Genomic DNA, 12,199 nt, shown 5'->3' with positions numbered 1-12,199 from the left:
TAGGACCACCTTCATTGTGACTAGTAAGTTTGGGAATGTAGTGTATTTATTTCTAGAAAGTCTTTAATTCTTTTCCTAATTTCCACCTTGATCCATTTTTCATTCAGTAATGAGTTGTTCAGTTTCCATAAGTTTGTAAGCTTTCTGTTGCTTCTGTTGTTTATGATGTCCAACTTTAATCCACAGTGGCCTGATAGGATGCAGGGAGTTATTTCAATTGTCTTGTATTTATTGAGTCTTGTTTGTGTCCACATGTGGTCAGTTTTGGATAAAGTTCCATGAGGTGCTGAGAAAGATGTGTTTGGCTAAAATGTTTTGTAAATATCTTTTAGGTCCCTTTGGTTTGTGACATCAGTTCCAGCATTTCTCTAGTTTTTGTCTGAATGACCTATTTATAGGAGAGAGAATTTCAATACTATTGAAGTCTTCCACTATCCATGTGTGAGGGTGAATATATGATTTAATCTGCAGTAGTATTTCTTTGATGACTGGGTGCCCTTGTGTTTGGCATATATGTTAAGAATTGCAATGCCTCTTGGTGGATATTTTTTCTTTCCTAAGTATGTAGTGCTCATCTCTATTTTTTCTGATGAGTTTTGAGTGAAGTCTTTTTTTCAGATATTAAATGATATTTAATATCTGAGGAATATTAAATATCTTCAGATATTAAAATGACTGTACGAGCTTGCTATTTAGGTTCATTTTTTTCAAGAGACTCTTTCCACAATTTACTCTGTGGTAGTGTCTAGCCTTGATGTTAAGGTGTCTATTGATTGCAGCAGAAGGATGGATCCTGGTTTTGCATTCATTATGTTAATCTGTGTCACTTTGTGGGGTGGGGGAATTGAGATCACTGGTGTTGAGAAAGATTGTCAAAGAGTATGTTCTTTGATTCCTGCTGTTTTAATGTTGTAGTTGTGAATGCATGTGTGTGCGTGGTAAATGTATATGTGTGTGTGTTTCTTCTCTTTTGATTTGCTGGTCTGGGGTTTTTTACTTGTGTTTTCTTGAGTGTGGTTAACCTCTTTAGAGTTTTCCTTCTAGCATCTTCTGTAGAGCTGTATTATAGATAGATGTTGCTTAAATTTGATTTCATCATGAAATATGATATTTTCTCCACTAATTGTGATTGAAAGTTTTGCTGGGTATAGTAATGCAGGCTGGCATCTGTGATCTCTGAGTCAGCAGGACATCTGTCTAGGCTCTTCTGGCTTTTAGATTCTCCACTGAGAAGTCAGGTATTAGTCAGGTCTGCCTTTATGTGTTACTTGATCTTTTTTCTTCGCAGCTCTTGATATTCTTTCTTTGTTCTGTATGTTTAGTGTTTTGATTATTACATGCTGAGGGAACTTTCTTTTCTTTTCTATTTGTTGTTCTGTATGCTTCTTAGACCTTGATAGGCATTTCCTTCTGTAGTTAGGGAAAATTTCTTCTATGATTTTGTTGGAAATATTTCCTATGCCTTTGACTTGAGTTTCTTTTCCTTCCTCAATTTCTATTATAATCCTTGGATTTGGTCTTTTTGTGGTGTTCCAGATTCCCTGGATGTTATACTCAAGGAATATTTTAGATTTAGTATTTTCTTTGACTAATGTATCCCTTTATTTTATCATGTCTTTTTTTTTAGATATTTTCCTTTTTTACATTTCAAATATTATCCTCTTTCCTAGTTTCCCTTCCTAAAATGTCCTATCCCCTCCCCTCTCCCCCTGCTCCCCAACCCACCCACTCCCATTCCTGGTCCTGGCATTCCTCTATACTGGGGCATAGAGCCTTCACAGGATCAAGGGCCTCTTCTCCCATTGATGACCAACTAGGCCATCCTCTGCTACATATATAACTAAACCCACAAGTTCCATGATGTATTTTCTTTGATTGGTGTTATAGTTCCAAGGAACTCTGGGGGTACTGGTTAGTTCATATTGATGTTCCTCCTATGGGACTTCAGACCCCTTCAGCTCCCTGGGTTCTTACTCTGGTTCCTTCATGTCTTTAATGCTTGAGATTCTCTTGTATTTAAATCTCTTGTATTTGCCTGTAAGGTTACTGTTTGAGTTTTTAAATTTTCATTTCCAAATATCCCCCAGTTTGTGTTTTCGTTGATTATTCTATTTCCACATTCACGCCTTGAACTGTTCTATTCATTTTCTTTTACTGTTTGTTTGTGTTTTAATAGATTTCTTGAAGGAATTTTAAAAAATGTCCTCTTTATGGACCTCTGTCATATTCACAAAAGCTATGTTAAGGTCTTTGTCTTGTGCTTTAGCTATGTTGTGGATTTAGGACCTTCTGTGATAGGGTTATTGGGCTCTAGTAGAGATATACTGTCCTGGTTTTTGTTGATTGTGTTCCTATGCAGGCTTCTAGACATCTTGTTTGGAAGACTGTAATTCTTGTTGCTGATATTTGGTCTTGTCTTTGTTGGGTGGGTGATTTGTTCCTTGGTTTCTGTTGGCCTCTCTAGTTCTTAGGTTGTGGTGGCTGTGTGTTGCCTGATAAAAAATTCTTCTGGTATTTTGGTAGGTGTGATCACTGGTGGTTCCTAGTAACACTTAGGCATGGGTATGGGCTAGGAAGGGCATCTGTTGGAGAGAAGAAAGTGGGTGTTCTTCCAGGATTGGGTTAGTCCCTAGGAATGAGGGCAGTGAGTCAGCAAGGAGAGGCCACAAATGGCAGTCTGCTGAGAAACTGGGGATGAGCCTGGGAATTGGATATGGAGGAGAGGAGAGAAAGATCTGAAGCTCACCTTTCTCTCTGTCAGGCTTGTCTGGTGGGTTCCCAGAGAAAGTCTACTAGAGTTGGGAACCTGAATAACAGGATGATTGAGGAAGAAGGCTATAGGAGAAGACCTGAGTTATCAGCTGGAGATGGGGACCAAAGGAAAGGGACAACAGATAGTCAGCTCTGGAGATGGGTGAAATGATCAGACTAGGACTTTTGACTTGGAGAACAGGGTGGGATGGGAAAGACTTGCAGTTAGTTTACTTGATTCGGGCAGTGTCTCAGGGAATGCCTGCTGGGTTTGAGGATTGAGACAAAATGTTAAGTAGTGTTCCCAATGAAGGAGCTAGAGAAAGTACCCAAGTAGTTGAAGGGGTTTTCAGCCCCATAGGAGGAACAACAATATAAACTAACCAGAAGCCCCTTAGCTCCCTGGGACTAAACCATCAACCAAAGAAAACACATGGTGGGACTCATGGCTCCATCTGCATAATGTAGCAGAGGATGGCCTAGTTGGTCATCAATGGGAAAAGTGGCCCTTGGTCATGTAAAAGTTCTGTGCCCCAGTATAGGGGAATGCCAGGGCCACAAAACAGGAGTGGGTGGATTGGTGAGCAGAGGGAGGGGATAGGGGGCCTTTTGGAGGGGAAACCAGGAAAGGGGATAACATTTGAAATGTAAATAAAGAAAATATCTAATAAAAAGTAACACAAATGAACACTCTCACACACACAAAGAAAGAAAAAATACTAAGTAGGGTGAAGATAGGTCAGAGGAGGTCTGTGTACTGGAGACAGAGCAAGGGAGGCAAGGCTGTAGCAAGAGATCTGCCACAGATCAGGGGACACAAACTGGGGACTGAATTTTCAAGAGAGATCGGGAGTAAAGTTCTGTAGTTAGCCTATTGGCTTCCCTGGCTTTAGTAGCCCATGGGTTCCTAGGTCATGCCTGCTGGAGTTGGGGCCTGGGATATAGTAATGAATTAGGAAGGGAAATTTGGAATGGAAGACCTGTGTAATTCATTGGAAATGGGGATGGGGTGATAACGTGAGGGAGTAAGGCCACAGCAAATGTTGTGTTGCAAAGCTGGGGACAAGATAATACTGGGAGATTGGGTTTGGAGGAGTAGGGACAGAGGTGAAGTTCTGCTCTTCGCCTATCTGCTTTCCTGGCCTGAATCTTTTTGTTTGTTTGTTTTTTAGGTTCTTAGTTTACATAAGCAGGAAGCAGAGCTTGGGCATTTCCATGAAAGCCAAAGTCCTATTTGGAAGCTGTTGGGACTACTTGGAGGCATCCATGGATTTTTCTTGATAGAAAAATGTTTTATCCTTCTTGTATCACCAAATACCAAGGTTTGTGTCTCCTTTATCCTTTGCTTTGAGGTTTTATTAGATTCATCTTGATTTCAGAAAGACTTGTTTAAAGGTAAAAGTAAGCAGTAGGTGGACATGCACACCTTATATCCCAGGTACCTGATAGGGTAACAAGAGGATCACAACTTCAGCGCTTGCCTGAGCTACAGAGCAAGACTCTCAAAATACAAACAAATAAAATAATGGCCTAGGGATGTAGTTCAGCTGTGGAGTGCTTGCCTACCATGCCCAAACCCCATCCCCAGCACTACTTAAATTGGGTTTGATGGTACATGACTATAACTCCAGTATTTGGGGAATGGAGGATGAAGGATCAGTTCAAGGTCATCCTTAGCTATGTAGAGAGTTCAAGGTCAGCCTGGGCTATCTCTAACTGACAAAAGTAATCCAATAACTAATTAGTTTAAAGTTTAAAAAAATTAAAGGACTGGCAATTATTTTGATGGTTGAGTGCCTCCATGTGCAATAGTCTGGATGTGATCCTCAGTTCTGTCCCAGTGACATCTTCATGGGTCCATCTGTGTAAGGAAATACACAGTAATTTAAACAACATATAGCTCACTCTAACTAACATGTTGTTCTTAACTATGGTTATTAATTTTTTAGGAGATTGGGGAACGCAGGGGCCTACAGTCTACAAAGTAGTCCTCTTACCTCCATACAAGTTCTGGGGCTTATGCACATGTGAGAAACATTTATTAATAACAACAACAACAACAACAATAATAATAATAATAATAAGGAGGACAACAACCGTAACCACAACAACAACATAATTTAAGGTCCATGTTATTGCATAGAATAAAAGGAATATAGATGTTCAAATGTTCACAAATGCTTAATTGATAATGTAATTGGGGAGCTATTATCTTAATAGTTCCAGGGTACAGTACAATTTGACAATAATTTTTGTACCCATATCAAAGAGAAATAAAAAATAAATTTTATGTAAGTTTAAGTTTTAGTAAATTAAATGACAATATTAAACTCCCTCCATTTCAGCCTCTTTCAATCATAGCTAGACTTTCTGAGGGTATATTCTTAATGCATTCTGAGTATGTGAAATGGTTTTCCAAGGTGATAGTTTTTAATAAATATTCATTACTATGAGATTTCCCAGGTATTATTTTATGCATCCAGCTCAAAATATTGATAAGCAAAACATAGCATAGAGTCATGGGATTTAAAAAGTCTATGCATGTTTGTTTCTGGCCTCTGACTAATTTTGTGCTGTCCTTATCCTGCAGGGTTTGCCATTAGTGAATGAGCATGTGGGACATACCCACCATCTTGGACTCAATCCAGAATTAAATGACCAGTCAAGTGGAGGCAAGTCTATATCAACCATCCAACTGGTACGTCAGTAATCTGAAGTGGTTTGCAGACTCAGCTGCCATTTCTTTAAGCCTCACTGCACAGAGGAAGCTTGGTATGGTAAATGATCAGGACCTATTCCTGATTTTCTTGCTCTTGGCCATGAGAAAAGCTTTTGAGAAACTTTAGCAAGCACCTGAAAGCTTTTATTTATTTATTTATTTATTTATTTATTTATTTATTTATTTATTTATTTATTAGCACAAAACACACTCACCACAGATTTAAGGCACCATCTGCACTGTGAAATATAATTAACATAATACTTTTCATTATTTTAGTTCTTTGTTCTCAATAAGCCAGTTGACCTTTTGCTTTTCCACTTTGTATAACCCTAAGTAATTTCTTGGTTGATACAAATAAATGCTGGGCAAGGGATTTGCTAGTCTGTCTAGGATGAGAGTGTTCACTTCATAGTCCAGGAAAGAACCAATTTGCTCTAGTGATGTGTGCCACAGTGAGTACTTTGATGCAAATGGATTTTTCCCAACAGTTTTCCATATTAATTTTTAAAATAAAATTCCAATCGGGGTCAAGAAATATACTCATTCTGATTCTTTTTTTTTTTTTTTTTTTTTTCGAGACAGGGTTTCTCTGTATAGCCCTGGCTGTCCTGGCACTCACTTTGTAGACCAGGCTGGCCTCGAACTCAGAAATCCGCCTGCCTCTGCCTCCCGAGTGCTGGGATTAAAGGCGTGCGCCACCACGCCCGGCTCTCATTCTAATTCTTAAGCAAAAGCATATAGGGACAGGACAAAGAGGGATAGTACACAAGTATAAATTTATAAACATGAATACGGGTTGAAGTTCAAGGCTAAGCTGTATGTGAAGAGATGCTGGAAACACGTGTAATATACACACAGCAGTGAAATTTAGCAGGAGATTGCAGATCTAATGTTAACTCAGAGAGGAACATAAAAGAGTTCCTTTAAAAATATTTTTAAAGCTGACCATGGTGGTGCACACCTGTAACCCTAGGACTGCATAGATAGATAGAAGCAAGTGGACCTCCTTGAGTTTAAAGCCAGTCTGGTATATATAGTGAAAGTTTATCTCAGAAAAACAAAATGATGATGATGATAATTTCTAGTTAATGAAATAAAAATTATTTTAAAGCCTTGTTATATTTATTGTTCAGGTACATTAAAATTTGATATGAAAGAGGATAACTTGAGGCTAGGATTAGTTTGAAAAATCATATTCCTGTCGGCTTTATTGCTTGGGTTGGTATAAGGGGTCTGGAACACCAGCCTATATGGAAGCAAGTATCTGAGGTTGACTTTGTGAGTTTTGAACTGCCTGCACACTCCACACTCTGACATAGCCACAATTCAATTTTCATAGGATTAAAAGAAAATTTTGAATTAGTAATAGACTGTTTTATGGGTTTGATTTTCTTCCTACTTTTCTTTTTAATAGCTGAGTAGTACTCCATTGTGTAAATGTACCACATTTTCTGCATCCATTCCTCTGTTTAGGGGCATCTGTGTTCTTTCCAGCTTCTGGCTATTATAAATAAGGCTGCTATGAACATAGTGGAGCATGTGTCCTTATTACCGGTTGGAACATCTTCTGGATATATGCCCAGGAGAGGTATTGCCGGATCCTCAGGTAGTACTATGTCCATTTTTGCTGAGGAACCTCCAGACTGATTTCCAGAGTGGTTGTACAAGCTTGCAATCCTATCAACAATGGAAGAGTGTTCCTCTTTCTCCACATCCTCGCCAGCATCTGCTGTCACCTGAGCTTTTGATCTTAGCCATTCTGACTGGTGTGAGGTGTAATCTCAGGGTTGTTTTGATATCCATTTCCCTGATGATTAAGGATACTGAACATTTTTTTAGATACTTCTCAGCCATTATGTATTCATCAGTTGAAAATTCTTTGTTTAGCTCTGTACCCCATATTTAAACAGGGTTGTTTGGATACCTGGAGTTCAACTTCTTGAATTCTTTATATATATTGGATATTAGCCCCCTATCAGATTTAGGATAAGTAAAGATCTTTTCCCAATCTGTTGGTTGCCTTTTGGTCTTATTGACAGTGTCCTTTGCCTTACAGAAGCTTTGCAATTTTATCAGGTCCCATTTGTCCATTCTTGATCTTACAGCACAAGCCCTTGGTGTTCTGTTCAGGAATCTTTCCCCTGTGCCCATATCTTTGAGGCTCTTCCTGACTTTCTCCTCTATAAGTTTGAGTGTCTTTGGTTTTATGGGGAGTTCTTTAATTCACATAGACTTGAGCTTAGTACAAGGAGTTAAGAATGGATCGATTCGCATTCTTCTATATGCCAACTGCCAGTTGTGCCAGCACCATTTGTTGAAGATGTTGTCTTCTTTCCACTGGATGGTTTTAGCTCCTTTGTCAAAGATCAAGTGACCATAGGTGTGTGGGTTCAATTACAGGTCTTCAATTCTGTCACTGTACCAGTACCATGCAGTTTTTATCACTATTGCTCTGTAGTACAGCTTGAGGTGAGGCATGGAGGTTTCATCAGAGGTTCTTTTATTGTTGAGAATAGTTTTTCTATCATAGGATTTTTGTTATTACAGATGAATTTGCAAATTTCATTTTCTAACTCTGTAAAGAATTGAGTTGGAATTTTGATGGGGCTCGAATTGAATCTGTAGATTGTTTTTGGCAAGATAGCTAGTTTGACTATGTTATTCCTGCCAATCCATGAGCATGGGAGATCTTTCCATCTTCTGAGATCTTTATTTTCTTTCCTTAGAGACTCGAAGTTCTTATCATACAGATCTTTCACTTCCTTTGTTAGTGTCACACCAATGCATTTCATATTATTTGTGACTATTGTGAAGGGTGTTGTTTCCCTAATTTCTTTCTCAGACTGTTTATCCTTTCTGTAGAAAAAGGCCCCTGATTTGTTTGAATCAACTTTATACCCAGCTACTTCACTGAAGTTGTTTTTCAGGTTTAGGAGTTATCTGGTGGAATTTTTAGGGTCACTTATATATACTATCATATCATCTGGAAACAGTGATATTTTGACATCTTCCTTTCCAATTAGTATTCCTTTGATGTCTTTTTGTTGTCTAATTGCTCTGGCTAGGACTTCAAGTACTATATTGAATATGTAGGAGAGAGTGGGTAGCCTTGTCTAGTTCCTGCTTTTAGTGAGATTACTTCCAATTTCTCTCCATTTAATTTGATGTTGGCTACTGGTTTGCTGTAGATTGATTTTATTATATTTAGGTATGGACCTTGAATTCCTGAACTTTCCAAGACTTTTATCATGAAGGGGTGTTGGACTTTATCGAATGCATTCTCAGCATCACAGGAGATGATCATGTGACTATTATCTTTGAGTTTGTTTATATAGTAGATTACCTTGATGGATTTCTGTATATAGAAAGTAAGTAGTTTGAATTCCTAGGATGAAGCCTACTTGATTATGATGGATGATCATTTTGGTGTGTTCTTGGATTCGGTTTATGAGAATTTTATTGAGTATTTTGTATTGATATTCATAAGGGAAATTGGTGTGAAATTCTCTTTCTTTGTTGGGTCTTTGTGTGGTTTAGGTATTAGAGTAATTGTGGCTTCACAGAATGAATTAGGTAGAGTTACTTCTGTTTATATTTTGTGAAAAACTTGAGGAGTATTGGAATTAGGTGTTCTTTGAAGGTCTGATAGAACTCTGCAATAAATCCATATCTTCCTGGGCTTCTTTTGGTTGGGAGACTATTAATGACTGTTTCTATTTCTTTAGGGGATATGGAACTGTTTAGATCTTTAATCTGATCCAGATTTAACTTTGGTACCTGATATATGTCTAGAAAATTGTCCATGCCATCCAGGTTTTCCAGTTTTGTTGAGTATAGGCTTTTATAGTAGCATCTTTTTTTTTTTTTTTTTTTTAATTTTCTCAGATTCTGTTGTTATGTCTCCCTTTTCATTTCTGGTTTTGTTAATTAGGATACAGACCCTGTGCTCTCTAGTTAGTCTGGCTAAGGGTTTATCTATCTTGTGGATTTTCTCAAAGAACCAGCTCCTGGTTTGGTTGATTCTTTGTATAGTTCTTTTTGTTTCCACTTGTTTGATTTCAGCCTTGAGTTTGATTATTTCCTGCCTTCTACTCTTTTTGGGTCTATTTGCTTCATTTTGTTCTATAGCTTTCAGTTTTGCTGTCAAGCTGCTAGTGTATGCTCTCTCCAGTTTCCTTTTGGAGGCACTCAGAGCTATGAGTTTTCCTCTTAGGACTGCTTTCATTGTGTCCCATAAGTTTGGGTATGGTGTGGCTTCATTTTCATTCAACTCTAAAACATCTTAAATTTCTTTCTTTATTTCTTCCTTAACCAAGTTTTCCAAGTGTTTTTCATCTTCGAATTATGTGGGCTTCTTATTATTTATGTTGTTAATGAAGATCAGTTTTAGTCTGTGGTGATCTGATAGGGTGCATGGGATAATTTCAATATTTTTGTATCTGTTGAGGCATGTTTGGTGACCAATTACATGGTCAGTTTTGGAAAAGGTACCATGAGGTGTTGAGAAGAAGGTGTATCCTTTTGTTTTAGGATGAAATGTTCTATAGATATTTGTTAAATCCTATTGTTTCATAACTTCTGTTAGTTTCACTGTGTCTCTGTTCAGTTTTGGTTTCCATGGTATGTCCATGGTGAAAGTGGGGTGTTGAAGTCTCCCACTATTACTGTGTAATGTGTGCTTTGAGTGTTAGCGAAGTTTCTTTAATGAATGTGGATGCCCTTGCATTTGGAGCATAGATGTTCAGAAGTGAGGGATCATCTTGGTAAATTTTACCTCTGATGATTAAGAAGTTTCTCTCCTTATCTTTTTTATTTATTTATTTTTTGATAACTTTAGGTTGAAAGTCAAATTTATTCGATATTAGAATGGCTACTCCAGCTTGTTTCTTCAGACAATTTGCTTGGAAATTTGTTTTCCAGCCTTTTACTCTAAGGTAATGTCTAGCTTTGTTCCTGAGGTAGGTTTTTTTTGTATGCAGCAAAAAGTTGGGTCCTGTTTATGTATTCAGTCTGTTAGTCTATGTCTTTTTATTGGGGAATTGCATCTATTGATATTAAGAGATATTAAGAAAAAGTATTTGTTGCTTCCTGTTATTTTTTGTTGCTAGAGTTGTGATTCTGTTCTTGCAGCTGTCTTCTTTTAGGTTTGTTGAAGGATTACTTTCTTGCTTTTTCCAGGACCTAGTATCACTCTTTGTGTTGGGGTTTTCCCTTTATTATCCTTTGAAGGGCTGGATTTGTGGAAAGATATTGTCTGAATTTGATTTTGTCATGGACTATCTTGATTTCTCCATATATAGTAATTGAGAGTTTTGCTGGGTATATTAGCCTGGGCTGCCATTTGTGTTCTCTTAGGCTCTGTGTGATATCTGCCCAGGATCTTCTTGCTTTCATAGTCTCTGGGGAGAAGTCAGGTGTAATTCTCATAGGTCTGCCTTTATATGTTACTTGGCCTTTATCCCTTACTGCTTTTATTATTCTGTCTTTGTTTAATGAGTTTGGTGTTTTGATTATTATGTGACAGGAGGAATTTCTCTTCTGGTCCAGTCTATTTGGAGTTCTATAGGCTTCTTTTATATTCATGGGCATCTCTTTCTTTAGGTTAGGGAAGTTTTCTTCTATAATTTTGTTGAAGATATTTACTGGCCCTTTAAGTTGGAAATCTTCCTTCTCGTCTATACCTATTATCCTTAGGTTTGATTTTTCTTATTGTGTCCTGGATTTCCTAGGTGTTTTGGGTTAGGATCTTTTTGCATTTCCATTTTCTTTGTTGTTTCAATCTTTTTCATGGTATCTTGTCTAACTGAGATTCTCTCTTATTTCTCTTGTATTCTGTTGGTTATGCTTGCATCAATGGCTCCTCATTTCTTTCCTAGGTTTTCTATTTCCAAAGTGACCCCCCCTTGTGATTTCTTTATTGTTTCTACTTCCATTTTTAGATCCTGCATGATTTTGTTCAATTCTTACACCTGTTTGGATATGTTCTCCTGTATTTCTTTAAGGGAGTTATTTATTTTCTTTTTATAATCCTCCATCATCATCATGAGAAGTAACTTTAGATGCATATCTTGCTTTTCTAGTGTGATGGTGAATCTAGGATTTGCTATGGTTAGAGAGTTGGTTCTGATGATGCCAAGTAACCTTGGTTTTTGTAGCTTCTGTTCTTTTTTATTGTAATTAGGTATTTTCTTCATTTACATTTCCTATTCTATCCCAAAAGTCCCCCATACCCTCCCTCCCACTCCCCTACCCACTCACTCCCACTTCTTGGTCATGGAGTTCCTCTGTAATGAGGCATATAAAGTTTGCAAGACCAATGGATATTTCTTTCCAATGATGGCTGACTAGGCCATCTTCTGATACATATGCAGCTAGAAACATGTGCTCTGGGGGAGGGGGTGCTATTAGTTCATATTGTTGTTCCACCTATAGGGTTGCAGACCCCTTTAGCTCCTTGGGTACTTTCTCAAGCTCCACCATTGGGGGGCCCTGTGATCCACCCAAGAGCTGACTGTGAGCATCCACTTCTGCGTTTGCTAGGCCCCGGCATTGTCTCACAAGAGACAGCTATATCTGGGACCTTTCAGCAAAATCTTGCTAGTGTATGAAATGGTGTCAGCATTTGGAGGCTGATTATGGGATGGATCCCCCAGTATGGCAGTCTCTAAATGGTCCATCCTTTCATCTCAGCTCCATACATTGTCACTGTAACTCCTTCCATGGGTG

The 12,199-nt window shown here is 38.0% G+C and overlaps 1 protein-coding gene across 3 annotated transcripts in view; it reads left to right on the top strand.

The window, feature by feature from the left end:
* Window positions 1–12,199, top strand: part of Slc39a12 (solute carrier family 39 member 12) — a 119,662-nt gene that overhangs the window by 44,829 nt on the left and 62,634 nt on the right. For all 3 annotated transcript variants that reach the window (XM_021156381.2, XM_029469888.2, XM_029469894.2), the window contains exons 8-9: window positions 3,924–4,073; window positions 5,342–5,449. In XM_021156381.2, the coding sequence (XP_021012040.1) occupies window positions 3,924–4,073; window positions 5,342–5,449 (258 nt within the window). The remainder of the gene's footprint in view (window positions 1–3,923; window positions 4,074–5,341; window positions 5,450–12,199) is intronic.

This window comes from Mus caroli, unplaced genomic scaffold (assembly GCF_978045245.1).
Source record: "Mus caroli unplaced genomic scaffold, Mus_caroli_1 scaffold_2, whole genome shotgun sequence".
NCBI lineage: Eukaryota > Metazoa > Chordata > Mammalia > Rodentia > Muridae > Mus > Mus caroli.
This window is presented reverse-complemented; position numbering and strand designations above follow the sequence as displayed.